Source organism: Callospermophilus lateralis, chromosome 2 (genome assembly GCF_048772815.1).
Source record: "Callospermophilus lateralis isolate mCalLat2 chromosome 2, mCalLat2.hap1, whole genome shotgun sequence".
Taxonomy (NCBI): Eukaryota; Metazoa; Chordata; class Mammalia; order Rodentia; family Sciuridae; genus Callospermophilus; species Callospermophilus lateralis.
In genome coordinates this window covers 163,257,411-163,281,671 of record NC_135306.1, presented here as the reverse complement: position 1 = coordinate 163,281,671, position 24,261 = coordinate 163,257,411, and the positions used below count along the sequence as shown (strand labels likewise).

Genomic DNA, 24,261 nt, shown 5'->3' with positions numbered 1-24,261 from the left:
GCAGGCAATTGGGTTGCTTCCATCTCCTGTGCAGAATGCTGCCATGAACATCAGTGTACAAACATCTGTTGCTGTGCCTGCTTTCAATTCTTTTATTTATTTATTTATTTTATAATGAACATTTGTTGGAAAAACTACCTTATTGACTCTAAAATCAAACAATTTCTTACTTCAGCAATAGAACCTGCTTTCAATTCTTTGGGGTCTATATGGTAAGGGTTATCATAAAGCCAATCAATTTTGCTTTGGTGAAGATTAAGTTCATACCCCACCCCAATACATGTATTCTTTTCTTAGACCTTTACCTCTCCTGCTCCTCAGGTACATAGGTCTTTCAGCTACCAAAATCTGATAAATTACCCACACCTCCAGGCAAATTATCACAAAGCCAGAAGGATTATACTTTAATGAATTCTAGGCAGGAAGCAGGCCTGCATCTCCCTTTCCCTGTAATGGCAACCTCGGTGACACACTGTGCAAACACACCTGTGCCAGGAGTGAGTTCAGTATTGTAGGGAGCTGATGGTCTCTGGAATCAGTGGGATGGAGCTGGCCATGTTGCTTGCTGAGGGCTTAGGCAAGTGATTTAATTTCCTGGTTTGAAAATGTGGATAATAGTTCCTATAATACTAGGGCTGTTTTGATAATTAAACAAAGATAAGGTAAGCCAATTAAACTAAGTTAAGGTAAAGACAAACTAAGACAAGATAAAGCCCTTAGCATGGTGCCTGGCATATAGTAAGTATTCAACAAGCACAGGCTGTCACTAGTATTACCAGGTGCTCTTTTGGATACACAAAAAGAATTTCCTTACCATAGGAGGATGTGACATAAACACAAAATTAATGGTCTCACTAGGCCAGAAAGCCTAGAATCCCAGACAACAGAAAACAAAGTTTTTAAATCATAGGATGCAAAATCATAACCTGGCCCCAAGGATTAAAAGGATGCCTTTGGATGGGGAAGATATTTCGAGGTAGTGTCCTCTGAGGAACCCATAAATGGTACCAGTGTCCCCAGCAGCCAGCTATGGGTGTAAGCATTCTTCCTAAGGTTTTTCTTTTTCCCTTCTGAGTTTGCAAATACTAGACAAAAATGAATTCCAGAACAATGGAAATCGGAGACCAGAAATGGTTGCAGCAAATTTGGCCAAGCCTCCCCGCTAGGATTACCCCAGTCCTTCTGGGATGTGTTCTGACAACTTGTTGGCCCCTTCCTAAGCCTGTGAGAGGGCTGATGTTCCCGCCACTTCCCTTGGAAGAATATTCCACAGTGAAATATGACTCACTGTCAGGCCCTTGCCTTTGAGATTCCCTTTCTTCTCTTGACCCACTTTCTTCTCGCTGTGCCCTTTTGTACAAAGTCAAAGGAAGCCTTGCCTTGAGGAGACTGCTTTGCGAGGACTGACATTCAAAGACCATTACCACCTCTTAAACTCAGCCCTGTTCATTTAGCCAAGCAAAGCATGTGTAATTCTTTTAATCTTCCCTCATAAATCAATCCCTATGTTCCCTTAATAGTCCTTCTCCTGTGCTTTGAACTCCCTCCAGTGTGGCCGTCCTGGGCTCTTGCTCCGTTTACACTTGAGAATTACCAGTCAATCATAAAATGCCTGCTCAGGGGAAACCGCAGGGCCCAGCCAGGGTTCCCAGCGCACTCAATGCACTGGCTGTCCGCTGCCAAGGGCACTGCGAGCCCAGAGAAGAGCAGCAGAGCAGCGTGATCTGCCAGGACACCGCGAACCCTGTGGGTGGCCAGCCTCACTAAGAAAGGCTTGTGCCACCTCCTCGTAATGATCTTTCACGTGGAGCTGGCCCACCGGGCCAGCAGTCAGAGAGCTGTGGGAGAAGTCACTGGAGACACTGCCCCTCTCCTTTCACTCCTCAGTGTGTCCGCCTCTCACTGGCGCCCGCCTGCCAGGGCAGGAGGACTGCTGGAAACCCCCAGGGGTTCCTACCTGGAAGGTGCCAGCATGGTCCTCTTCCTTATCCCCTTCTCTGTTCTCTTTGAGGGCAATCAGTGTGAAGCCTCTGAAGTAGGAGGGGGGAGCAGCTGAAAGTGTCACTGTGAGAGAAAAAGAGAGCATCTTATAAGCAGAGGGATCAACTGGGCTTCATTTATCAAATGGGATGGGCGGGGCTCTCCATCAACGTGCACCCCTGTGGGGCTGAGGGGCCAAGGACAATGGGACTTACCTGTGGAGTAGAAACCTACTGCCATTTGGCTCCCTCAGACATTTCAGAACCTGATTAATGCCTGATCTGCTCTCTCACCTGAAAATTCTTGAACCAACCATGGCTGGGGTGAGCTCTCTCTCAGCAGACCCAGATGGATACTGATAATCCCTCCTTGGAAACTTGGAACTGGACAATGATCTCTATGCTTCCATTAGATTGGCTTGAGAGACTCTCACAAACTCCTTTAGGATGCCTTTTGTAGCGCAGGCTACTCCATGTTCTATGGCATACATTTCCTTTTTCTTGTGGAAACCACTAACTCCATCTCCCAGCCTCCCTTGCAGGTAGGTCTGCATCTGTCCAAGTCGGCCACGGACAGACATGATAGATGCTGCTTCCAAGTCTGGCCTTGACAGACTTTCCCATGATCCTCCACTCTCACTCTCTCACCTCTGCCTGCTGAATTCAGGAGGTCCTTCAGAGGACTCTGATGGCCCAGGGAAGTGGTCAGAGATGGAAGGAAAATGGGTTTCTAAATTAGCATTCAAAGAATCACCCACTGACCAAAAATATCCATATTATATTTTGCATGAATGGAATATACACTTACATTGTGAGGGGCCATTTGTTATAGCAACTGGCATCTATACATCTCCTTCCCATGTCTACTAAGAAAACTGTTTCTCCATTGAAATCTAGCTCAAGGGCCTTCTCAGCAAGGCAATGATGGCCATCCCCCCAGTTAGGTTTGCAAACTCCTGAGATGGAAATATTTTATTGTAATTTGTTGTTGTTGTTGTTGAATTGCAATTCTCTGCTGACCTGTCTTTCCCACTGGATAGTGAATGAATGAAGAAGAGTGGCTAGTGTTTTTATTACCTTTGTATCTTACTACTCAGTACCAAGCATCGAATAGATGTTCAATTCAAATTTCTTCAAAATGATGTAAATTTGGGTATAAGTTACTTTGCTGCCTGAATTAAAGTGCTAAGATGCTGGACTTTAGTTATGGATTTATAGACTATTAGAACTTCAATGGATCCCATGTATCCTCCAGTCTGGCCTTCCAATCCAAATTTGACAGATACGAAACCAAGAGGTCGACAGACATACTCAAAGCCATTAAACCATCCATAGGCCAATTTAGTGCCAGAATTGAAAGTCCCTCCCCTCCAGTTTAATATTCTACCCATGGTTCACATACTGGATATATCATCATGATATGGATCTTCTGTGAGTATTGGCTGATTATTAATCTTTTAAACTTTAAAAAATATTTCCTATATCACTTACATTATTATCATATATAAATGGGGAGAAGCATTCCTTAAACTGGAACCAACTCTGCTCACATCTTGATTTCCACTTCTAGCCACTAGAACTATGAGAAAATAAATTTCTGGGAAACCCAACCTAAGCTGGACCAGCAGGCCTTCCTCTCTAGCCTCTGCTTTCAGTACAAACTCCCAAACTCCACAGGCCAAAAGGGCCCAGGCTCCACCTTTCCAGCTTCACCTACCCTATTCCCCCTCCCAGCCACCCCAGAGGTCCTGAGATTCACTCACTGGCAGTCTCCTGAAAAGCCCGATCCGTTCACCCTAAAGGATTTTTCATATACTGTTGATATGTCTGGAATGTTCAACTTCCTCAGTTCTTGGCAAACTTCAGAACCCAACTAGATTTTCATCTTTTGTGTGATGTTTCCTCTGACTTCTCCATAAAGTCTGGGTGCTCTTTTTCTGGGACCCTATCAAGGTTAAAAATACCTACAGGCCTCCCAGGGAGAGATACTGCCATGCAATTGTTGGCTGAAGCAGCCTGAGGCAGGAGTGGGAACCCAGGCCTCAGCTTGGCTTTCTTCTGGTACCAAGAGGCCTGAGGAAAGCTGGTGCGAAGAACAAGGGTAAAAGCCAGAGCCAAGAACCAGAGACCTAAGTCCTGTGGCCGTGAATGTGTCACCATAGCCATCCAGGCCAAACCCAGCTCCAAACAAAATGCTGCGATAGATCTGACACCTGAAGCACCTCCATGGGAAGGGGAGGCTGGAGCTGGGCTCTGCCCCCCATCTTTCCAAGGTCCTAGAACTCAGCCAGGGTAGGGGAGTTTAGATCAGGGTGGTAAATCTTGTGGAGAGGGGGTGAAGCTTTTACCATCTACAACTCCAAAGAGACCTTGAAGAAACTTAAATAAATAAATGTAAGAAATGAAAAACACACATTCGTGAAGAACCTTTTTTATTGATAATAATGAAGACACTGTTAAATAGGAAAATATACTTACATATGCAGAAGTATATGATGGGAGATATATATATTTCAATATACACACACATAACTATATATGAGCAAATGATCAGGGAGAGGGAAAGGGAAGGTACTTGAAAATGAGATTGATTTGTGAGATTTACAATAAAAACTCTTTACCTAAAAAAATAAAAAAGACTCAAAAAAGGAAGACAAATTTTTTAAAGTACCATACATTGCATACATTGAACAAAGGTTCGAAAATCCCTGACCCCAAGCAGCCTGGAACTTGTTACTCTGATTTCCTGGCATTACAACAGAACAGCTGGAGAGGATATTAAAGATGACCTGATTGGACCCCTCGCCTTCTGGGATGGGGCTTCTGATATCCGGAAGTGGAGAGACTTCATGATCAGACCACGCAAGATGGCAAGTGGAATCCAGATGCCTTGCTTATAGTTCAAGGCATTTATCCTGATATGAACTAATAATATCTACACAACATTTCTGAAATTCTGGGGATTGCCTTCTAATCCAGTTTACAAGTGATGCAGGAAAACCTGTTAACACTGCTTTGTAGTCTTACCTTATATTTTAAGATGCTTATCTAAATGTGTCTCTCAGCTCTCTTAAAAAGTGTGTTGAGCATTTTTTGAAAAGTAAATAAAAATAATTGAGACTTGTAACTTCACTCTTTTTTGAGAAGTCATTGAATTCTCTTCCTCCTCATTGGTAACCTGCAATTATCAAGTTCAGTAATTCTTGAGTCTCCAAAGATCCTTGAATAAGGAGGACCTATGCATGCCTGTAATCCCAGGGACTCCAGAGGCTGAGAGGCAGGAGGATCACAACGACTTGGCAAGACCCTGTCTCACAATAAAAAATAAAAAGGACTGGAGGTGCAGTTCAGTGGTAAAGTACCACTGTGTTCAATCCCCATTACCAAAAAATAAAAATAAAAAATAAAGAGATCTGGAAGCTATTTTCCATATTTGCAAAGGCCTGTCAGAAATCATATCTATATTAAAGCTCAAAAACACAATATACTTTTACATAAAAATATCTACATTATTTGCTTAGTAACCACACTTACCTCAAAATATAAATGAATTAATACACATTAAGTCCTTATAGTGGGCACTTAGTAAGTATTAATACTTAGTAACAATGGTGAAGCTATTACCTTCCATTATATTTTGTGTTTATGTATTTGTTTACACATTTATCTGTAAATCTCTTCAGAGCAAGAACCACCTCTGAGCTCAGCACACTGATTAGGACAGTGTTCACCTGCATCTTAACTCAATGATCAGTGTTCAGGGGCTGGTAGGTAGACTCAGTATTGTTGAAAGTGCCAATCCTCCTCCAATTGATGTATTGATTCAGTGTAATCTAAATGGAAGTCCCAGCATGTATTTGTGATTTTGACAAGCAAATTTTAAAAATGGATAATGAAAATGCAAAGGTCCAAGAATAGCCAAGATAATCTGGAGAAAGAAGTGCAAAATTGGAGGGCATATCTTAAAGATATCACGGAAATTAAGTCAGTGCACTAAAGCAAGAAAAGAAAAATAGGCCAGTTGAACAGTTTAGGGTTCAAAGAAGTTTCACAAATATATGGAAACTTGATGTATGATAAAGAATGTACTGCAGAGCAATTGGAGGAAAGTGATGTTTTCAATAAATTATGCCAAGACAAATGGTAGCCACAGAGATAAAGGTGACTATTGGCCCCATGCCTCACATCGTACACAGAATAAATTGCACATAGATCATAGAACTGCTTGTGAAAGTAAAACAATAAAGTTTTAAAGGTACATAAGATCAAATGTGAATGACCTTGGAGGAGGAAAGATATTTTTAATAGAACATAAAAAAGCACTGATCATAAAATACAAGTTATTTATATATATATAAATAAATATACAAGTGATATCAAACTTCTGCTCATCAAAAACACCATTAAGAGTGAAAAAATAAGCCATAGTGTGAAAGAAGATATTTGCCTACCTATATATAGGTAGCAATTGATTTCTATCCAAAATATATAAAGAACACTTTCAGATCAAAAAGAAAAATACAAAACACCCAATAGAAAAAAAAATATGTGGCCAAAGGCATGAACTTTTTCACAGAAGGTACCTAAATGACCAATAAATATAAAAAGGCTCTCAACCTCATTAGCCAACAGGGAAATAAAAATTAAATACACAATAAAATACTACTGCATATCCAGTGGATTAATGAAGTTTGAAAAAGAGTTAACAATATCAAATGTGGCTAATGGGAATTTTCACATGCTGTTGGTGAGATGAACATTAGCAAATTTTGATGGAAAATTCTTTGGAAGTATTTTCTGAAATTGAGCAAACATGTATCCTATGACCCAGCAATGCCATTCATTCCTAAATCAGCAGAAATGTATACCTACGTGCACCAGAAGACATTTATAAGAATGTTCATAGTGACATTATTTGTAGTAGCTCCCAGATGGAAACACTCACATCTCGGCTATACAGTGGATATATAAATGGTGACATGTGCATAAAGCTGAGCCTTACAATAATGAACATGGACAAATTATTGCTACTCCTAACATGGAAAAATCTCATAAAACATAATCCCGAATGAAAGAAGACAGACACAAAAGAATACAAATGGTGTGGATACATTTGTATTTATAGAAAGTTCAAAAACAGGCAAAGTAATCTGTGGTGCTAGAGGTTAGGGTAGTCAAATGCATGGGAGATGGAGGTCAGGCGAGGGGGCTGGAGATGAGGGGTGCTATTGGAAGAGTGGTCATACTCCATTTCTTACTGTGGGTCTAACATGTGATCACTAAGCTATATGATTGTGGACTTTAGATTATTAAAATATGTAAGTTATCTTTTGATAAAAAGATTATTGAACTGTGTTTCTGCATGATCAATATCCATACCCTGTTATGTTTTGGCACTGCACTTAAAGGGCTTACCATAAACTCCGTTTTCCAGAATGCTGCACTTCTGCAGGTTCTAGAAAACTAAGGTTTTGCTGAACTTTATTAAGTAAGATGGAGGCTGAACTCAGTGTGGGGTTTCAATTCATAACTATCAGTGGTGATGATGTTATTACACAGTATAATTTGAAGGAAGACAGGAGACCCTTTCCCTCTGGAGAACTCCATCATTATATGACTTCCTCCTGTAAGACACAATGTACAGCGTGTTCTCACTCCCAGGAACAACCGAGGATGACTGTCTGGCAATAAATAATAGGATCTTCTCTCTAATGACTCCTCCCAAGTGCCTCCCAAGAGAGGCCATTAAGAGATCCAAAAAAAAAAAAAAAAAAAAACTCAAGAAAAGTGCTTACAAAGGATTTTTTAAAAGAAAAAAAAAGGCTATTTGGAGTCATCCTGTGAGCACATACAGGGAACTGGTTAAGAGCAAAGATTTAATATTAGAATCCCAGGGCTACCACTTATTAATTATGCAACCTCTGGCAAGTTACTTAACCTTCCTGTTTCCTCATTTTGAAAAAGAGGTTAATGACATTGCCTTTCTCATAGGAATAGAGAGTGGATGAAGCAAATACGTGGCACGATGCCTGGCACTTGTGAAAAAGATGATGCAAAGGACGATGATGGCGTTGACCATGGCGGTGGTGGCAGTGCTGGTGGTAACACTGGTGATGAGGAAAATGGTGACGACGAAGATGATCATGATAACCATGAGACTCAGCGGGCTGCTTAACTGGAAAAATGAGTTTCCTCAGGGAGGATTGACCCTCCAAAGAAAAACTCTAGATGGCACCAGTGAAGAACCCCTGGGGAGGGTTGCAAAGGAGATAACTGTCTGTGGGGACGGTCCTCACAGGGCCAGGTTGTGGGGAGCTTTGGGTAAGGCTTCATAATAAACTGAGTCTACCTGCAGCTCATGATACTCAGGAGGATCTTCCTGTCCCCTCCACCCCCACACAATATACCCTCTCAAAACTTCTTTTCTTGAATACCTTTCATTCAATCTTAATATGTAAAATATTTGACAAATATCTATTTTCCCTATAAACTTACAAGCTTCGTGAGAGCAGAGTGCAAGTCTGTCTTGAGCTCCAAGGCATCTTTAGTATCTAGTATATTTCTCAACATGTAGTAAATTCTCAAGAAATACCTATTGGATAAATGAATGAAACAGGGTTCTTTGGGTCTTCAATGCATGGTTTGCCCATTTCTGCTCTGGTTTCTCCCCCAAAGTTCTCATGGGTTTCCTTGTGTAATATGCCAACCTCCTTCGTTCTTTTTGTTTTGTGTTCAGTGCTGGGGAAGGAACCCAGGGCCTTGCTTATGCTAGGCACTCTACCACTGGGCTACATCCCAGTCCCATCTTTTTGTTTACTGAGCACCTGCTGTGTGCCATCTCCGTGCTGTGTTCCCGGAAAGAAAAGACAGGGCCTCTGCCCTCTCGGAGCACATAAGCTAATTGCTGGAAGAAAAATTTATATCAAGAGATTCTTTATAATGTGATGGGCGTTAAGGACACATGAGCAATGACCTCTGGGATCCCCGTAGGGGGAACATCTGAGTCCGTGTAAGTGAGGTAGAGGAGACTTGGAAGAGGAGGTGGCAGGTGAACTGCCAGGTGAGTGGGGAGCAGGAGTTTGCCAGTGGACAGAAAGAGTAAGAGCATGCCAGGCAGATGGAAGGGCAGGGTGGGCTAGCCTCGGTCCTGAAAACCAGAACACATTCTGCATTTTGTAAATTGCGAGCTGGGAAGGAAGGTGTCCTAAGAGCCAGGATTAGGAAGACATGCAGGGAGTAGATGGTCGAAGGCCTCTGATGCCTGGCTAATTAGGTGTGGATACCACCCTGAAGGTGCTGAGGGGTCACTAAAGAGTCTGAGGCAGGGAATGTCATATTCAAACTTGGGACTTAAGGAGAACAGGCTGGAGGTTATGTGATTAAAAGTGCCCTAAAAGCCACCTCAGTGGCAAGGACTCTCTGGCCCATTTTGTTGGTGTGAAGACTGATATTTCATTTCACAGAGGAGCCTGGCCTTAAATCCCCACCCAGGGCAGAATTCTCCCCATCCTTGCCATATGGAAACTCCAGCCTCCCCACCATTCCCAAACAGATTTCTGGGTCCTTCAAGTGACTGTGTGTCAACAATCTAACAAAAACCCAGATGAACTGTCTTTGGTGACTTCTGAATCTTCTATTATGACTATTATGTTTATTAGCTCTTGTCCAGTTCCATCACCCTCTCTACTCTGCGTTTTGGGGTTTCAGAATCAGAACTCTAACCTCAGTAAGGAGGTCCTGAATCAAGTATCAGCTCCATCACCTTAGCAGCCCCTCCCATCCTCCTGCTGTGCTTCATGCCACACACCTCAACCACAGTGAACTTCAGCTTCTGCCTCGATTTACAACATGGGGTTATAAAGACTGCTGGAGCATTAAATCAGCCCTATTCGACACAATTTGCAGAGTTCGGGGGAGGGCTACAGATCCAATGCTCCATTAAGAAATGGGTGCAATGGGTGCAGTCCACCGAGCTAGGACCAAGCAGAAGAAGGGTTGTTGGTGGTGGGTTTGCAGATAGGAGGCAGGGGTAATAGTCCCAGGGGTGAGAGCCAGCTAACAGGCTCTTCACTGAAGGCTGCTGGCAGCTATCCTCCCTGCCATTTGGAGAAAGTTTATCTGTAGTAAGAAAAAATGAGGACAACACACAGAAACACAGCCAAGAAATAAAGCAAGTGTGTATGGTAGGGTGGTAGGGTGGGCTTGTGCTGTTCTCCCAGTGTCTCTCTTCAGCCAGTGTTCTCAGTGTACAAGAAATGTCTCCCTTTCCAAATGAAAGGTCTTGCACATTTAAAATTGCTAGGTCCATTGTCCTACAGTGGAAATATCTAAAAGACCTGGATTCAAACGTCCCTCTGTTTATTATGTATAACTTTGAATCAGGTACCTACCCTCTCTTTGTCCCAGTTTCTTTACCTATAAATCAGCAATAATATTATTTACCTTGTGTTGTTATTACGATCACTAGTGAATCTATAATTCATACAAAAAGGTTTGTTAAATCAATAAGATATATTAAAAAATAATTTGGCCTCCTCTATGAAATAAAGATCATAATTATCATCTCATGAACCTGTCAGGAGGATTAGAGAAGATAATGAATGTGAGCACATTGCAACAGCTCAATAAAAGTTAATTCTTTTCCTCATGGGTTCCTTCATCTCAGGATAGCTTAGAGCCAAATGGAAGAGTCCTGGGCTAAACAATTTGTGGATGGGAAAAGGAAGAGTGGTGCTACAGTTTGGATCTTAATTGTTCCCCATAGGGCCACATGTTGAGACTTGGTCCCCAGACCATGGGACTATTTAGTAAAAAGTGGAAGCCTTGGGAGGTGGGGCCTAGTGGGAGGAAGTTAGGTCATTGGGAGCATTGAAGGGGATATTGGGACTCCAAGTTCCTCCTTTCTCTCTTTTCCTTCCCTGCTGCCAGGAAGTGAACAGGTCTCCTCTGTTACATGCTCCCACTATGATGTCTGCTATGTTGTAATAGAGCCAAGCAACCATAGTCTGAAACCATAAGATTAAAACCAACAAAAATTAAAAAAAAAATCTTTACAGTTGATTATCTGGGGTATTTTGTTACGTAATGGAAAGTTGACTAATACAAATAGTAAAGATATTCTGGGGGAAATGGCAATATGTCAGCCAATACAGATAAGGAGCAGAAACTTGAGGGGACCCTGATGCTCCCCTTATTCTGACCATATGATCATGAGGATTGCCAATCACAGTTCCCCTTCTCCCTCCTAAAACATGAAGCCATAAAAATGACTATGCCCAGAACTGCCCTATTTCCATACCCCATTCCCCTGGGTGTGTGACTAATGAAAGTACTTCCCTGAGATGTTTCGGGTTGAAGTTAGAGAGACAAGGGCTTTTCTTTTAGTGACAGAACCCGCTAACAGGCTCTTCATTGAAGGCTGCTGGCAGTTATCCTCCCTGCCATTTGGAGAAAGTTTATCTGTAGGAAGAAAAAATGAGGACAACACACAGAAACACAGCCAAGAAATAAAGAATGGAAGGATCAAGGCACAGAAGGTGGAAAGGAGGAATGGGAAGGGTTGAGAGGGGAAAAGGTGGAGGGGGCTGGGGAAGGACCAAGGAAAACGACTCTTGCTGTGTTCCTAGATCCATTCATGCCTGAAGCCAGACCCACCCCTGGACTTTCTAAATACAGGAATTAATGAATTCCATTCTTTGCTTTAGTTAGTTAGACTGTGTTCTTGTCATTTGGAGTGAAAAGAGTCCTGAATAATTTGAAGCAAATAATTCTGCCTGAACTATAAGAATCATCACCAGGCCCAGGAAACCATACTCACCACTAAACTGAAGAGAGACTGAGCTGGGGTGGCAGTTGGTATGCAAGGTCATTGGATTGATAGGTTGTTGATTTCAAAACTATGTAACTTTCAGTTTTAGAAATGACTCCAAGGTTTGACTGAGGCTCTGTCCTAACTTCTGACCTGCTCAACATTCTAATCAACTCCTTAGATAAAGATTTATCAGTCCTGCTTATAAAAATTGTGCATAATCCAAAATTGGTTATGTGGGTAAGACACTCATTGACAGAAGTCAATGGATATATGACAACTACAGGGATGAACCAAATTACATATCAGATTAAGTTTAATGGGGGAATCATGTTAAATGTTACATCCAAGAAGAGCTACACCAGTGTAGGTTAATGTGTTAATCAGTTTGGTGTTACTATAACAAAATACCTGAGGCAGTTATTTCACAAAGAGAAAAGGATTCTTTTGACTCATGTTTTGGAAGTTCAGTCCAAGATTGGGCGGCCCCACAGTTTGGGGACTCTTGTGGATGCAAAAAATTACAGCAGGAACAAACCACTTATATCTTGAGTCAGGAAGTAGAGAGCGACTAAGAGACTAGAGTCCCACACTTCTTTTTGAGGGCACCACCCCCAGTAAACTAGGGACCTACTATAAGGCCCACCCTCCCAAAGGTCCATAGCACATTCTAACAGTACAACCTAGGGACCATGCCTTTAACACATGGATCTTCGTGGGACACTATCCATATCCCTTCGTAGCAGTTAAGGAGGGCATTAGGCCTTTATAACAAATAGCAAGAATTTGAGTTGGCTGAAAACTAAGTGCAATTCCAAAGAACAACATGTTGGCCAAAATAGCAAGCACAAAACCTGGCAAGCTTAACACAGCACAGAGTCCAGGACAGGAAGGGAGCCATTCCACCCTGTTCTGCCTCATCAGTGCACATCTGGATTGTAAAGTACAGGGAACAAGAAACAGTATCCTACAAGGGAATCATTGAAGAAATGGGCATTTTAGTCAGAAGAGAAGCCCCAATATCTGTTTACCCACAAATACCTCAAGGGCTGACCTATGGCCAGAGGGGAACTTATTTTGTTTGACTCCAAAGGTCAGAACCTGGACACAGGTGTGGAAGGTCCAGGCGAGGCAGGCTACAGCAGCAGAGAAGTACCATGAGGTCAGCTCTGGCCCCATCTTTGCTAGTCTATGAGTGTCACCACCTGCTAAGGCAGCAGAATGCAGAAATCATGCTGGCGTTGGGGCATTCCGCTGTACAGGTGTCCCTCAGTAATGGAACAGGGCAGTGATAGGATCAGGTGCAAAAGGATGTGTGGCTTGGGAGACTGGGACGGGAGGTGATGGGAAGCATGCTCATAGGAAAGGGAACATCTGTGGGTGGGCAGTAAGTGCTCGTAATCCTAGAGATCTGGGAGGTTGAGGCAGGAAGCTCACAATTTCAAGGCCAGCCTTAGCAACTTAGGCCCTAAGCAACATAGTGAGGCCTTGTCTCAAAATTAAATAAATAAGGGCTGGGGAAGTAGCAAGCACCCCTGGGTTCAATCCCCTGCCCCCCCCCCCAAAGGAATGGCTTTTGGCCACCTTCTCTTTGAGTCTCACCATGTTGCCGTAAAAGAAAAAAAATGCAGATTCCTGGAGTCCAACCAGGAAACTTTGGGGTCCCGGGAACTTTGGCTTGTTGGTTTAAATTCTCCAAGTGATTCTAACGCATAGCTAGGATTGGCACGCACAGCAAATGATGCCAGAGAAATTCACTTTGGTAATCTGTATCTGGGCCTGAGGAGTCACTCTGCCCTGCCCTTCTATGTACTCAAGGCTCATGTGGATTAAGCCCTGTTTAGGTTTTCCTAAACTTCTCATGGCAGTTTTGAATATTCTATGGAAGTTAGGAGCCTTGTCCATGTAGGGCACGCCTCTCACTCCTCGCTCTGTCCTATCTGAGCCTCAGCTCTAGCCCAGGCAAAACTTTTTTGTAAAAATGGGACATTTCATATCAGCAAGAGCTGGCTGGCATCACCAAGAGCTTGTATGTGATGTGGTCAGCTCCCCCAAACCACCGTGGTGCTTCAAGAGAAGTGCATTTGGCATAATCAAACACAAATGCACCAAGCTTGAGAGGGCTGGAGGAGACTGGAAGAAACAGTTTAAATCTTTAAACACTTTAAACCTGGGAGTCATTTAAAGTCAAGAACCTCACCACTCCACTCAATGCATGGATATGACTAAGAGAGCATGTGGCAGGCCCTCAGTCCCCTCATCCACTATACAGTGAGGACTTTGTAAGTGTAAGTCAGTGTTTAAGGGGGAGAAAACCAATGGTTTTATCTGCTCTTCAACTGAAGAAAAATGGATCTCTTCCAATGCTGCAGGAAAAATAGAAGTGTTGGACTTATTGAGAAATGTCAATTTGTTTCTATTCCTAACAAAAATATCTGGGGTGGGGGGGTGGGTGCTGCATAAACCAGTCCAGATTGAAACTGGTATCTGTGTTATATTTGATGTACAATTTCAAAAGATCTTTAAGGAATAATTTGGACTTACATGATTTTCACTTTTGGGATGCCTCTTGAATCTAACCCTCAAGGATGACGGTACTTCACAGAACTCAAGTTATTTCTTTTACATTCTGCATGTCTACCCAAGCGGCTTTCTTTCTTTTTCTTTCCCTTTTCTCTTCTCTCACCACCCCCTTGCTCCCTTTTTTGATGCACTCCTTCCCCGACTCTGTTCTTTCTTTGCTGATCCCTCTTTTATTGAGGAGAGAGTTACGACAGAATAGGCCACCTATACACCCTTGTGTAAACACACATGCTTACACACACACATACTTATGGATACACACAAGCTTGCACATGTACACACACACACACACACACACACATGCTTGCACATACACACCCAAGGACCCCTTCCTCTACCAACTCATTTAGCAGAATACCAGTTCACATGCTGTGGAGAGGACCCATTCAGAAGACATTTCACAGGATGACAGAAAATGAAATATTGTGTTTTCATAAGACAGGCATTAAAATGTAACAGAAACAGGTAATTGCCTCCCCAAATACATTTTTTCCCTTCATCTTTTTGAAAAATAATTTCCTCCCTCACGTTTTAGCTGTGCATGTAGCTGCCTGGCTTAAAGCTATTTTTTTCCCAGCATCCCTTGCAGCTAGATGCAGCTGCATGACTAATGAGGAGTGCCTTTAGAAGGGCTGGGTGAAATTTCTGGGTCCTATCATTAAAAGAAGGTGTTTGTCTTCTACTTCTACCCCTCTCTCTTCTCCACATGTTGACTAGAACTCAGATATGGTGGCAGTGAGCTGATTGTAACCATCCCAAGACAGTGCTGTCCAACAGAAATACGCTCAGGCCAGGTGAAATGAATTTTAACAGGTATCCAATGGAAATAAATGTAAAACAGGAAAAATTAATTTTGGCAATCTATTTAATTTAACCTAGTGTATACAATAATCATTTCAATATGGAATCCATATAAAAATTATTGAGAAGTTTGTCTTCTTTTAATACTGATTGTTCAATAACACAGGACATCTCAAGTCAGACCTGCCTCATACCAAGTATGTCATGGTCATGCTTGACCATTGGCTAGTGGCTACCTCTTGGACAGCTGTGTTAGAAGATGGCAAAGCAAGAGAATGGAAGGAACCTGGGGTTCTGAATGACCTTGGAGAGCAAAACTTCCCACCACATTGGATCTCCAGCTTACCTCTTGTTTAAAACACTGTATCTGGGGATCTCTTTGTAACATGAGATTTGCCTGCACCATGAACATGGTAAGGGGATTTTTGTCCCACAGGAGTTGATCTTGACCCACATCTGACATTCTGTATGGAAGGCAAAAAGAGGGTGTGGCAGGAAAAGGCCCTTGATTTTAGCCCAGGTTTGTTGACAAATCAGCAATTACTGCCCGTTGTTCCAGCCCAGTTACCTGTCACCCAACAACTTACCTGTGTATGGGAAAGTACCCAGGTTTTAAACCTTGAAAAACATCAATTAATGTGTCTTTTCATTTCTTTCATATTTTGAATTTTTTTCATTTCATGAATCTCAGAGCAATAAACAATCTCTACAACCATTATGCATATGTATGCATATTTTATCCTTATTATAAATTTGAACTAAATATTTACTAAAAGGGATAAGGATTAAAAATCAAAATGACAATTAAAAAAAGAAGAGAATGTTTTAAGAAGACAGGAGGAGTGACATTATGCTCTTGTCAGCAGTACTTTAAAGAAAAACACCATATCAGAAAGAGTTTATTGAAAGACCTCACCCAGGTTCAATTTGTCAGATCCTATATATATGTTCTGTTCTAACATACAGTTTTACCGGCATAGTGGTATAACTTCTGCATGTGAAAAGAAAGCAATAATCAAATCAGGCTCTGTTCCCTATCCAATTTGTTTCTGTTTCCCTACAAACAAGAGGAGTTGGCGGGAAAGACTGACAAGGTTCTTCATGTTTCTAAATTAATCCTCTGATTTATGGGGAAAGGCAATACTGAAGCCTATAAAAAGAAAAAAGCAAATGTAAATAAGGATCCATCTCTTTATTACTTCGGGTCCTGTGATATGTCCGTTATTATCTTGATTTGTTGATCCTGTGCTCCTTTGAGGAAGACTCACCATCCAGAAGACTGAGAAAATGCGTTCTACTCCCAGCTCATGTTATTGGATGAGCACAGATGACTGATTACTTTCCTAGAGTCACATTAGACCTGACAGTGTGTCCTGACTCCACTGACTGTTAGCTGTGAGACCCTTGGGAAGGAACTAGACCTCTCTGAGACTCAGTCTTCTCATCTGTAAAATAATAATAATAATAAGTTGCCCCAAAGTATCGTAAGGAACAAGAGAGCTGAATAGAAAAAGAACTTAACACATGTCTTATCCAGTGCTTTGCAGCTGAGTGTTTTTCTATTTCCAAAATAATAGTCATCATAGGATCATAAGATGAGATAATTATTTTGGAAACAGAAAAATTATATGTGTATTTGTATATATATATATATATATATATATATATACACACATATATATGATATGGATATATAATATTTATTTATTTACACTTACTATGTGACTACTATGTTACAAATCATTTAAACTTGGATTATTTCCAGTTCTTACAGCAATGCTGGGGGTGGGGAGCCAGAGGGACAAATACCCTCATTTTACAGATGGAGAGATTGTAGCTCAGAGAGGTGAAGTGGCTTTCCTGAAAACACACAGTGAATATGTGACTGAGCCCAAATTGAAACTGACTCATCCAAACATTAAATCCTGTGCTCTTTACACCAGGCTAAGATGGCTACTCCTTCAGGCAGTGTGTCCCACAGTGAGACAAAGAAGAGAAAGCAAGGCAACCTTGGAGGTCTCCAAACCTCCCTATTTTGAATAAATCCCCCAATTATGCTTGAAGTTAGACCCGCTTTTGAAAACTCAACTGCACATTCTTTTCCCATCAAGCTCCTTGAAATTTCCCTTTAAAGAGCATCTAGGAAAAGCCATTCTCATTAGCCAGGGTCTGACTTTATTTTCCTAATAAACAGAACTTTGGTTAGACAAAAGGGCCTCTTTTATTTTCAATCAATTCTTGAATGTTTCAGCTGATTTTCTTCTATTTGGCTTGAAATAGTGATCTGGGAAAGGCTGGTCCTGCAAATTGTCCTCCTATAAGGGAAGCCCCTTGAGGATCCTCAACTTGTTATTTTTAATCACTGTAATCTCCTTTCAAAGGAGGCCCTGGTCAGAAACAGAGCAGGCCTTTCAGAGCTTTCTAAAGCACAATTATGGCTGGAGGTGGTGGTTGGTGGTAGGGGGAAGAGAGAGGGAGGGAGGGGAAGGGAGAAGTGGTGAGGGAGAAAAGGAAGTCAATATAATACTAACAACTAACTAAAAGGCTGAATAACAATCTCAACTGGGCCCAGGCTGTGGGGAAGAAACCTCATGATTCAATTTTTTAAAAATGACCATTTTCTTCCAGTTCAGAATACCTAACAGCAGTACTCACATCAGGGTTATTACTTGGGGATGCACTGGAATACAGAAGAAAAGAAGTTATTGATTCCCAAGGATTGTAAGGGATCCTAATTCAGGAAAAAAAAAAAATATACTAAAGTAAATAGAAAAGCAGAGGAATGTGAACTTCCACAACTCTAAGGCAATGCAATGAGCAAAGTGCATTAGGTTCACCTTCAACATAATTATTCGAAGAAAGACTAAGCCCACAGAAAATGTCACAAACTAGGTCAGTGCCCTTTCTTCGTAACTTTGAGTGACAGAACAAGATTTTTTAGTTGCAGAATATTTACACAGGAGACCTTAGCATGGTTTCTGAAAGATCTTTCCTTCAAGATCTCATAGCCACAAGAAAGGAGGAAAGATTATCACCCTACCTACAACCTCTTTGCTTGTCCCTTGGAGCTGGATCAGTTTCCAAAAACCTAATGATTTAGGCTGGAAAATCCAGGGCCCTCCCCTTCCAGTCCCAGTTCCTCCCAGTTGGGTCTGGGGAAAGTTCTCTGGTGTTGTCAAAATGGGATGTGCTGGGACCACTGATCCAACACTCAGGCAAACATGAAGCATTAGTGTGGGGAAGAGATGCCAGGAGGACACTTGGCCAGAGTCCCAGACTGACCTAAATCATACCACTCAAATCTTCCTGGACTTAAATTAGGAACAGTCTTTGACAGGCTCCTAGTATGGAGAAATCAAATCTTCACACATCCAATTAGTTCATGAGGACCCGGATAACGGCCATTCACTGGTAGATTGACTTGGAGGAGTACTAAGGAAGACTATTCTCTCTCTCTCTCTCTCTCTCTCTCTCTCTCTCTCTCTCACACACACACACACACACACACACACACACACACCTCTGACCAGGCACATACCTTATGAAACCAGTAAAGCCCTCAATCCAACTTGAACTAAAGTGTATTGGGGACGGTTGTCTCTCTGACACACTGGCCTTGGTGAGCTCATTTACACTCTACAACCACCCAGAGAAGTTAGGTAAAGGGCTATTTTTACAGCTGGGACATGGGCTCGGAGAAATTAAATTACTTGCACAGGTCATACAAGTGCTAAAACCTCCCCCTCCCCATCAATTGTCTTGTCTCCCTCTTTGCTTGCCTATTGGAGCTGGGTCAGTTCCCTAGTGAACTCTGGCCCTCGGTTTGGGGGAAGACGGAGAGGCCTTTGAGATTACCGCTGCTTCTCTCCTGTGGGATGAGAGAACTGGCTACCTCCCGCCTCTGCCCGGCGATTGTCCCCACAAATCGATTCACTTCCCCCTAGACGCCGCTGTAACCCGCACGCTCCCTCCCCGATGAGCGGATGGGCGCGGTGCTCTCCACACATCTTTCTTCTTGGGGTACTAAGACCCTCGGGAACAAGGCCCTTGAGGGCCCGGTGCCGAGGGCGCCTAGAGCAGACCCCATAGCTCCGAAAGTCGGGTACGCGAAACCAGGGAAAAGGGCAACGCGTTCTGAGAAGGGTGGCCCCTGGTTCTGTCCTGCGCTGCGCGTGGATGACCGGGTGTCCGCTGACAGGGTCCCAAACTTTCTCTCTTGTTGCTCCTCCTCTTTCTCCCGAGGCTCCAGGGACCCCGGAAGGCGGGAATGGAAGGGATATGACTGGGAACCCCTTTGTCCCTCAGGTGCCCCAATGACCCGTTCTTCTCTGCTGGGTACCGGAGTTGACTTATGAGGGGGCGGAGTTGAGGGGACTCGCTCCCTGGCGGGACACCAGGTAAGGCTAAGCAGGCTTCCTTCCCTGACTGATGTCCTGTGTCCCACCCTAAAAGCAGCAGCTGCAGCGGGGGAAGAGGTGTTTGGGGAGATGTTTAGCTGAGGAGGGAGGCAGTGGGCGCTGGGAATGGAGTTAAGGGTCTTGGGGTCGATGCCAGTCCAGCTGCCTATCCTACCCTGGAGATGCTCACCTGTCTGGACACCCTCCCCGCTGTGCTCCGGAAAATCTGTTCTTAGCTGATCAGTGTAGGTGCGACATCTCGGTGGCGCCGAGCCTCCCGGCTGCAGGAGACAAAGTCCCACAGCCTCCAGGGAGCAGGCCTCTACTGTAAGCTATCGAGGCTCCCCCTTCGGTCTTTATCGATTTCCCCTCCCGTTGGGAGCTATTCTGGGTTCTTTGGGGACCCGTTCCCACTGGGAACCCGTCCTGGAAATCCAAGGTCCTTTCTATCGCTTGGGACCAGGGAAGAATAATCTGGGCATCTTCGTGGGGACCCTTCCGAAGAGCTTCAGGCTTCTTCCCTTCTCCTCGCGCCCTGGGACGGGTTAGTGAGAAGCCGGAGTCTCTTCTCCGGAACAGATCTATCCAGGGAAACCCGAGTGACCCTCCTGCTCTGAGGGGGTCTGCCAGAAACTGGTACCTTTTCTTTAAGGAATGGAAGCGGAAAACGCTGCCTTGCTTGTGACTCGACTGAGAGAAGACAGGGTCCCCTCCTCTCCAGAGACCGATCTGGAAAAAGTCGAGTCTACTTCCCTCCTGACGACCGCCAGGGTTGGAGCGGGGCTCCCTCACAGTCAGGCGGGTGTGACGCGTGGCTCAGCTACAGCCCCTGCTGGGAAGCGCGCCCTTGGGATCCAGGCTGCTTTGCCTGGCTGCGACCCCCGCGACGGCCCGGGACGTTGGCTAGCAATTCGCGCAGAGCGCTCGGCTCAATGGGCTGAGGGCAGCCAAGGCAGAAGGGCCCGTGCGGGGCAGCGCCGGCACTGTGCGCCCAGGGACTGCGCGCCCTCCTCTGGCACCGCGCGATCGGTGCCCTCCAGGGGCCAGGTCCCATACCCTCAACGCCACGCCAGGCCACTTACCGCGGTAGTTGCTTCCTGGCTTGTAGAAGTCGGGGTCACCCTCCACGCGGAGGCTGAACTCGGTGTAGCCCTCGCGCCGTGTGCCCTGGGCACGCAAGATGCGGCTGCAGTAGCCCTCCGACTTGGCCACTTTGTCCAGGGTCTCGTCGGAGAAGGCCAGCGCCAAGGCCAGGGGCAGAGCCAGGGCCAGCAGCGCCGGACTCCGGCTTAGCCTCAGGGGCGCAGGAGGCAGCCTCATCCTCGCGGGTCCCCAACTTTGTGCTGCTGTCGCCGGCTCTCACCAAGCGACTGCTGCCTGAAGTGGTCCCGGGCAGAAGCGATACCTGGGAGAGCCCAGGCGGAGGAAAGGAGCTCTGAGCAGCTCTGGCGACTCGGAGACTGTGCCCGCCTCGGTTTGGCGGCTGCTGAGCTGCGCTGCGCTGAGCTGAGCAGAGCGAGCCAGCAGCGCGAGGAGGAGAGGGCGGCGGCGAAGGAGCGGGAGGAGGGAGGGCTGATTTTGCCCAGATCCCCCAACGCAGAGCTGTTTTGTTTCCTAGCTGGCGATTAGCGGAGCGGGGGTGTTTATTTTGCGACACTGGATTCCCAGGGTCTGGAAGGGAAATTATAGGCGACTGGGACACTGCGGGCTCTGTCCCACCACCAGAGAGGCTGCTGCCCCAACCCCCGACTGCACTCTGGGACCCGTGGACCACCGCGCTCCGAGGAGGGAAAGCCTGAAAACTAACTTTCGTTGCACACCTACTTTGCACACCTACTATGCTGAGCGGTCTACTTGTGGTATCAGCTCACAGTCTCCACTCTCACCGCACACAATGAACAAACACTACATTACTTCCACTCATTTTATAGACAAGCAGATGGAGGTAGACAGGGTTAGAAGCGTGAGTCTCTGGCTCCATCGCGCTTCCCATAGGCATATTGGAACAGGTCGGACTGGAAGATGAGAAAGGAGCCAGAGAACTTATCCTCTGAGCTCAGCAGGCACAGTGCCTAGGGCCACAATTCGTTTAGAGATCTATGCTTTTTCTTTAAAAACAGTAGAGAAAAACATTTAGGTTGAAGAAGATGTTTTACTATATATATATTGATATATTCATTTTTATACCCAAACAGCCAAAATATGTTTAATATTGTTTTGTGAAGAATGGAACCTTCCAATACAAAAGTGCCTAAGGACTAGGAAGGTCCTCATTCAGATCTGGAAAGGAGTTTTGAGAGTCAAAGAAGAGCTTGTGTGTTCTTGGCTTAGATTTTAGTTCAAGTTTGCTGTACCCAGGGACAGGTGTTTGGAGATGTGCTGAGTATGAAAATTCACTGGGCACAGCCCAACAAAACAACCAGAGGGTTGAAGGGAAGAAGAACCCAGGCAGGAAGCTCTCCCAGTGTCTCCCAGGGGAGAGACCTGAGTCAAGCCTAGGTCCTGCCGATCCAGAGCAGGGAGGTGGGATGAGAATGGGGATAGATGCTACTATACCCTTCCTGGGGTAGTGCACTAAAATTCAACAAAATTCCTTTTATGAAACAGTTAACCTTCAGCACTCCCCTCCTTGGGGACACATTTTGCCTCCTACCTCTCCTCAGTGCACATAAGCATCCCCAGACGTTTTCAGAAGCTCTCTCTGTACCCCTTGCTTCCTTGGGACCTTCAAAACACCCCCAGTGCCTCAATCTCCTTTGCTTTCCAGATCAGGGTTTTCTCTTTCACATTACTTCAGTCTGTGGGAGTCCTCTGCCTTGAAGGTCCTCCCACCTGCTCCTTAGTCCTCACGCTTGTGACTCCCATTTTCACTGCTAACTGGGCACTATCTTCCAAGAATCACCTAAGAGTAACCCCTTGACAAAGCCTATCCTACTCCTTTGCAAGCCCTGAGGGCAAAGACTGAGAACTGACTTCAGCAGCCTCCAATCCAGTTGACCAACCCTCCTTCACAGAGGTGACACTCGGATCCACACTGTGTCCTGAGTGAGATACCTTCATCTCCACTCCACGGACTCAGCGCTCATGCCTGACCCCATGTTGCGTCTCTACTCCCAATCACTCAGCAAGCTTTCATAGCATTTAGATTTGGAGCCAGGCTCTGTACTGAATGGTAGACACAGAAGAGAACAAAAACTCATTCATTCGTTCATTCACTTACGCATATTGAAGGCTCTCCAGGTGCTCAGTGCCAGGATGTATCTTTGTGGATCTTACAGTCCTATGGCAAAATGAATATTAAAAATGCAATCATAATTTTTTTTCAAGTTGTAATTATGATTTGTGTTGGTAAACTAAGTCCTTCAAGAGAGTGTTTCTGATCGTATATCACAGTGTAGGAAATTATAGAAAATAAAATCTAACTTTTATCATCTTGGAGCTTATTGCATATCCTGTAGCTTAAATATGTGTGCTCTTGAATATCTTTTCATTTACATCAATGCATCCAAATTTAAATTGGAGGTGGGCCAGCATGGGACAGGCAGGGACATAATATTTAATTTTTTATTGAACAGTGACAAGAAAACTATGTGAAGTAGGGGGGATTTATTCCACCACCATCACTATTCCTTCACCCCATTTTCTAGATTAGGGACCTATAAAATTACCTCTCTATGTAATGTACCATGCTAGTAAGGGAAGAGAGCCAGGACTTAAAATAGGCCTTGCCAGTACCAAGCTGGGGGTATTTTCATTATCCAGTGTTGGCCCTCTCATCTGGGTTATGACAGCAGCTCCAATCAGCTCACTAAATGCTAACCTCACTACATGAACTAGATTTCCCTGTCCCAACCTGGCTGTCACTTCCAACTTCCGCTCTCTCTTCCACACATCTGATCTATCACCCTGTCATCAGTCTCACCTTTCAACTACCTCTTGAATCTGTCTGCTTCTTTCCCCCTTCTCTGCCAATCACCCAGGCCAAATTGTCATCCTCTCTCAGTCTCCTAATTGGTCTGCCCCCAACTATTCTTCTAATCTACCCTCCGACAGAAGCCCAAGGGATCTTTTTTACAATGCAGATTGGAATGTCAATCCTGAGGTTAAAATCTTTTACAGTGACTTTCAGGGATCCCAGAATAAAGATAGACTCTTTAATGTGAACTCCAGGGCCCTGCTTGATCTGCCTCTCAAGCCAGGTGCCTCTTCTCTCATGAGTTCCAGCTACTGCTGCTTTTCAACTTTGGAAGATTTTGCCTGTAAGCTTCTCTCTGCCTGGGGTCCTGCAATGCTGGTTAGTTTCTCCAGCCCACTGCCCTCCTCTGGCTGAACAGGATTCATCTTCAGATCTCAGTGCAAAGCCAATTTCTTAGAGAAGCCCTTCCTGATTTTGTGGAATAGACCCTACCATTAATGCTCTCCTGGAATGCAGTACTTTTTCTTTTAATAGCCTCAAGATTTATATTTTCATATTCATTTGTCTGTTTGATTTCTATATTTTATGTTTGTTTAGTGTCTGTCTCCATTGATAAATCTATGCTGCACCAGGACGGGAACATCAAAGGCTCATCACTCTATACTCCATGGTCTTAGTAGTACCTGACTCAGGGTGCAGATCTACAAGTACTTGTTCTCTGGACATAGTCTTTAACAAGTTCGGTCCGAGATTTTCATGTTGGCCTTCAAAGTCCTC

At 44.2% G+C, this 24,261-nt stretch overlaps 1 protein-coding gene across 1 annotated transcript in view; it reads right to left on the bottom strand.

Annotated features, from left to right (window-relative positions):
- Nucleotides 1-20,888, bottom strand: part of Spon1 (spondin 1) — a 261,030-nt gene extending 240,142 nt beyond the window's left edge. The window contains exons 1-2 of the mRNA XM_076844222.2: nucleotides 20,651-20,888; nucleotides 1,958-2,064 (exon numbers count right to left, since the gene is read on the bottom strand). Coding sequence (XP_076700337.1) covers nucleotides 1,958-2,064; nucleotides 20,651-20,888 — 345 coding nt within the window. The remainder of the gene's footprint in view (nucleotides 1-1,957; nucleotides 2,065-20,650) is intronic.
- Between the last annotated feature and the right edge of the window lie 3,373 nt (nucleotides 20,889-24,261).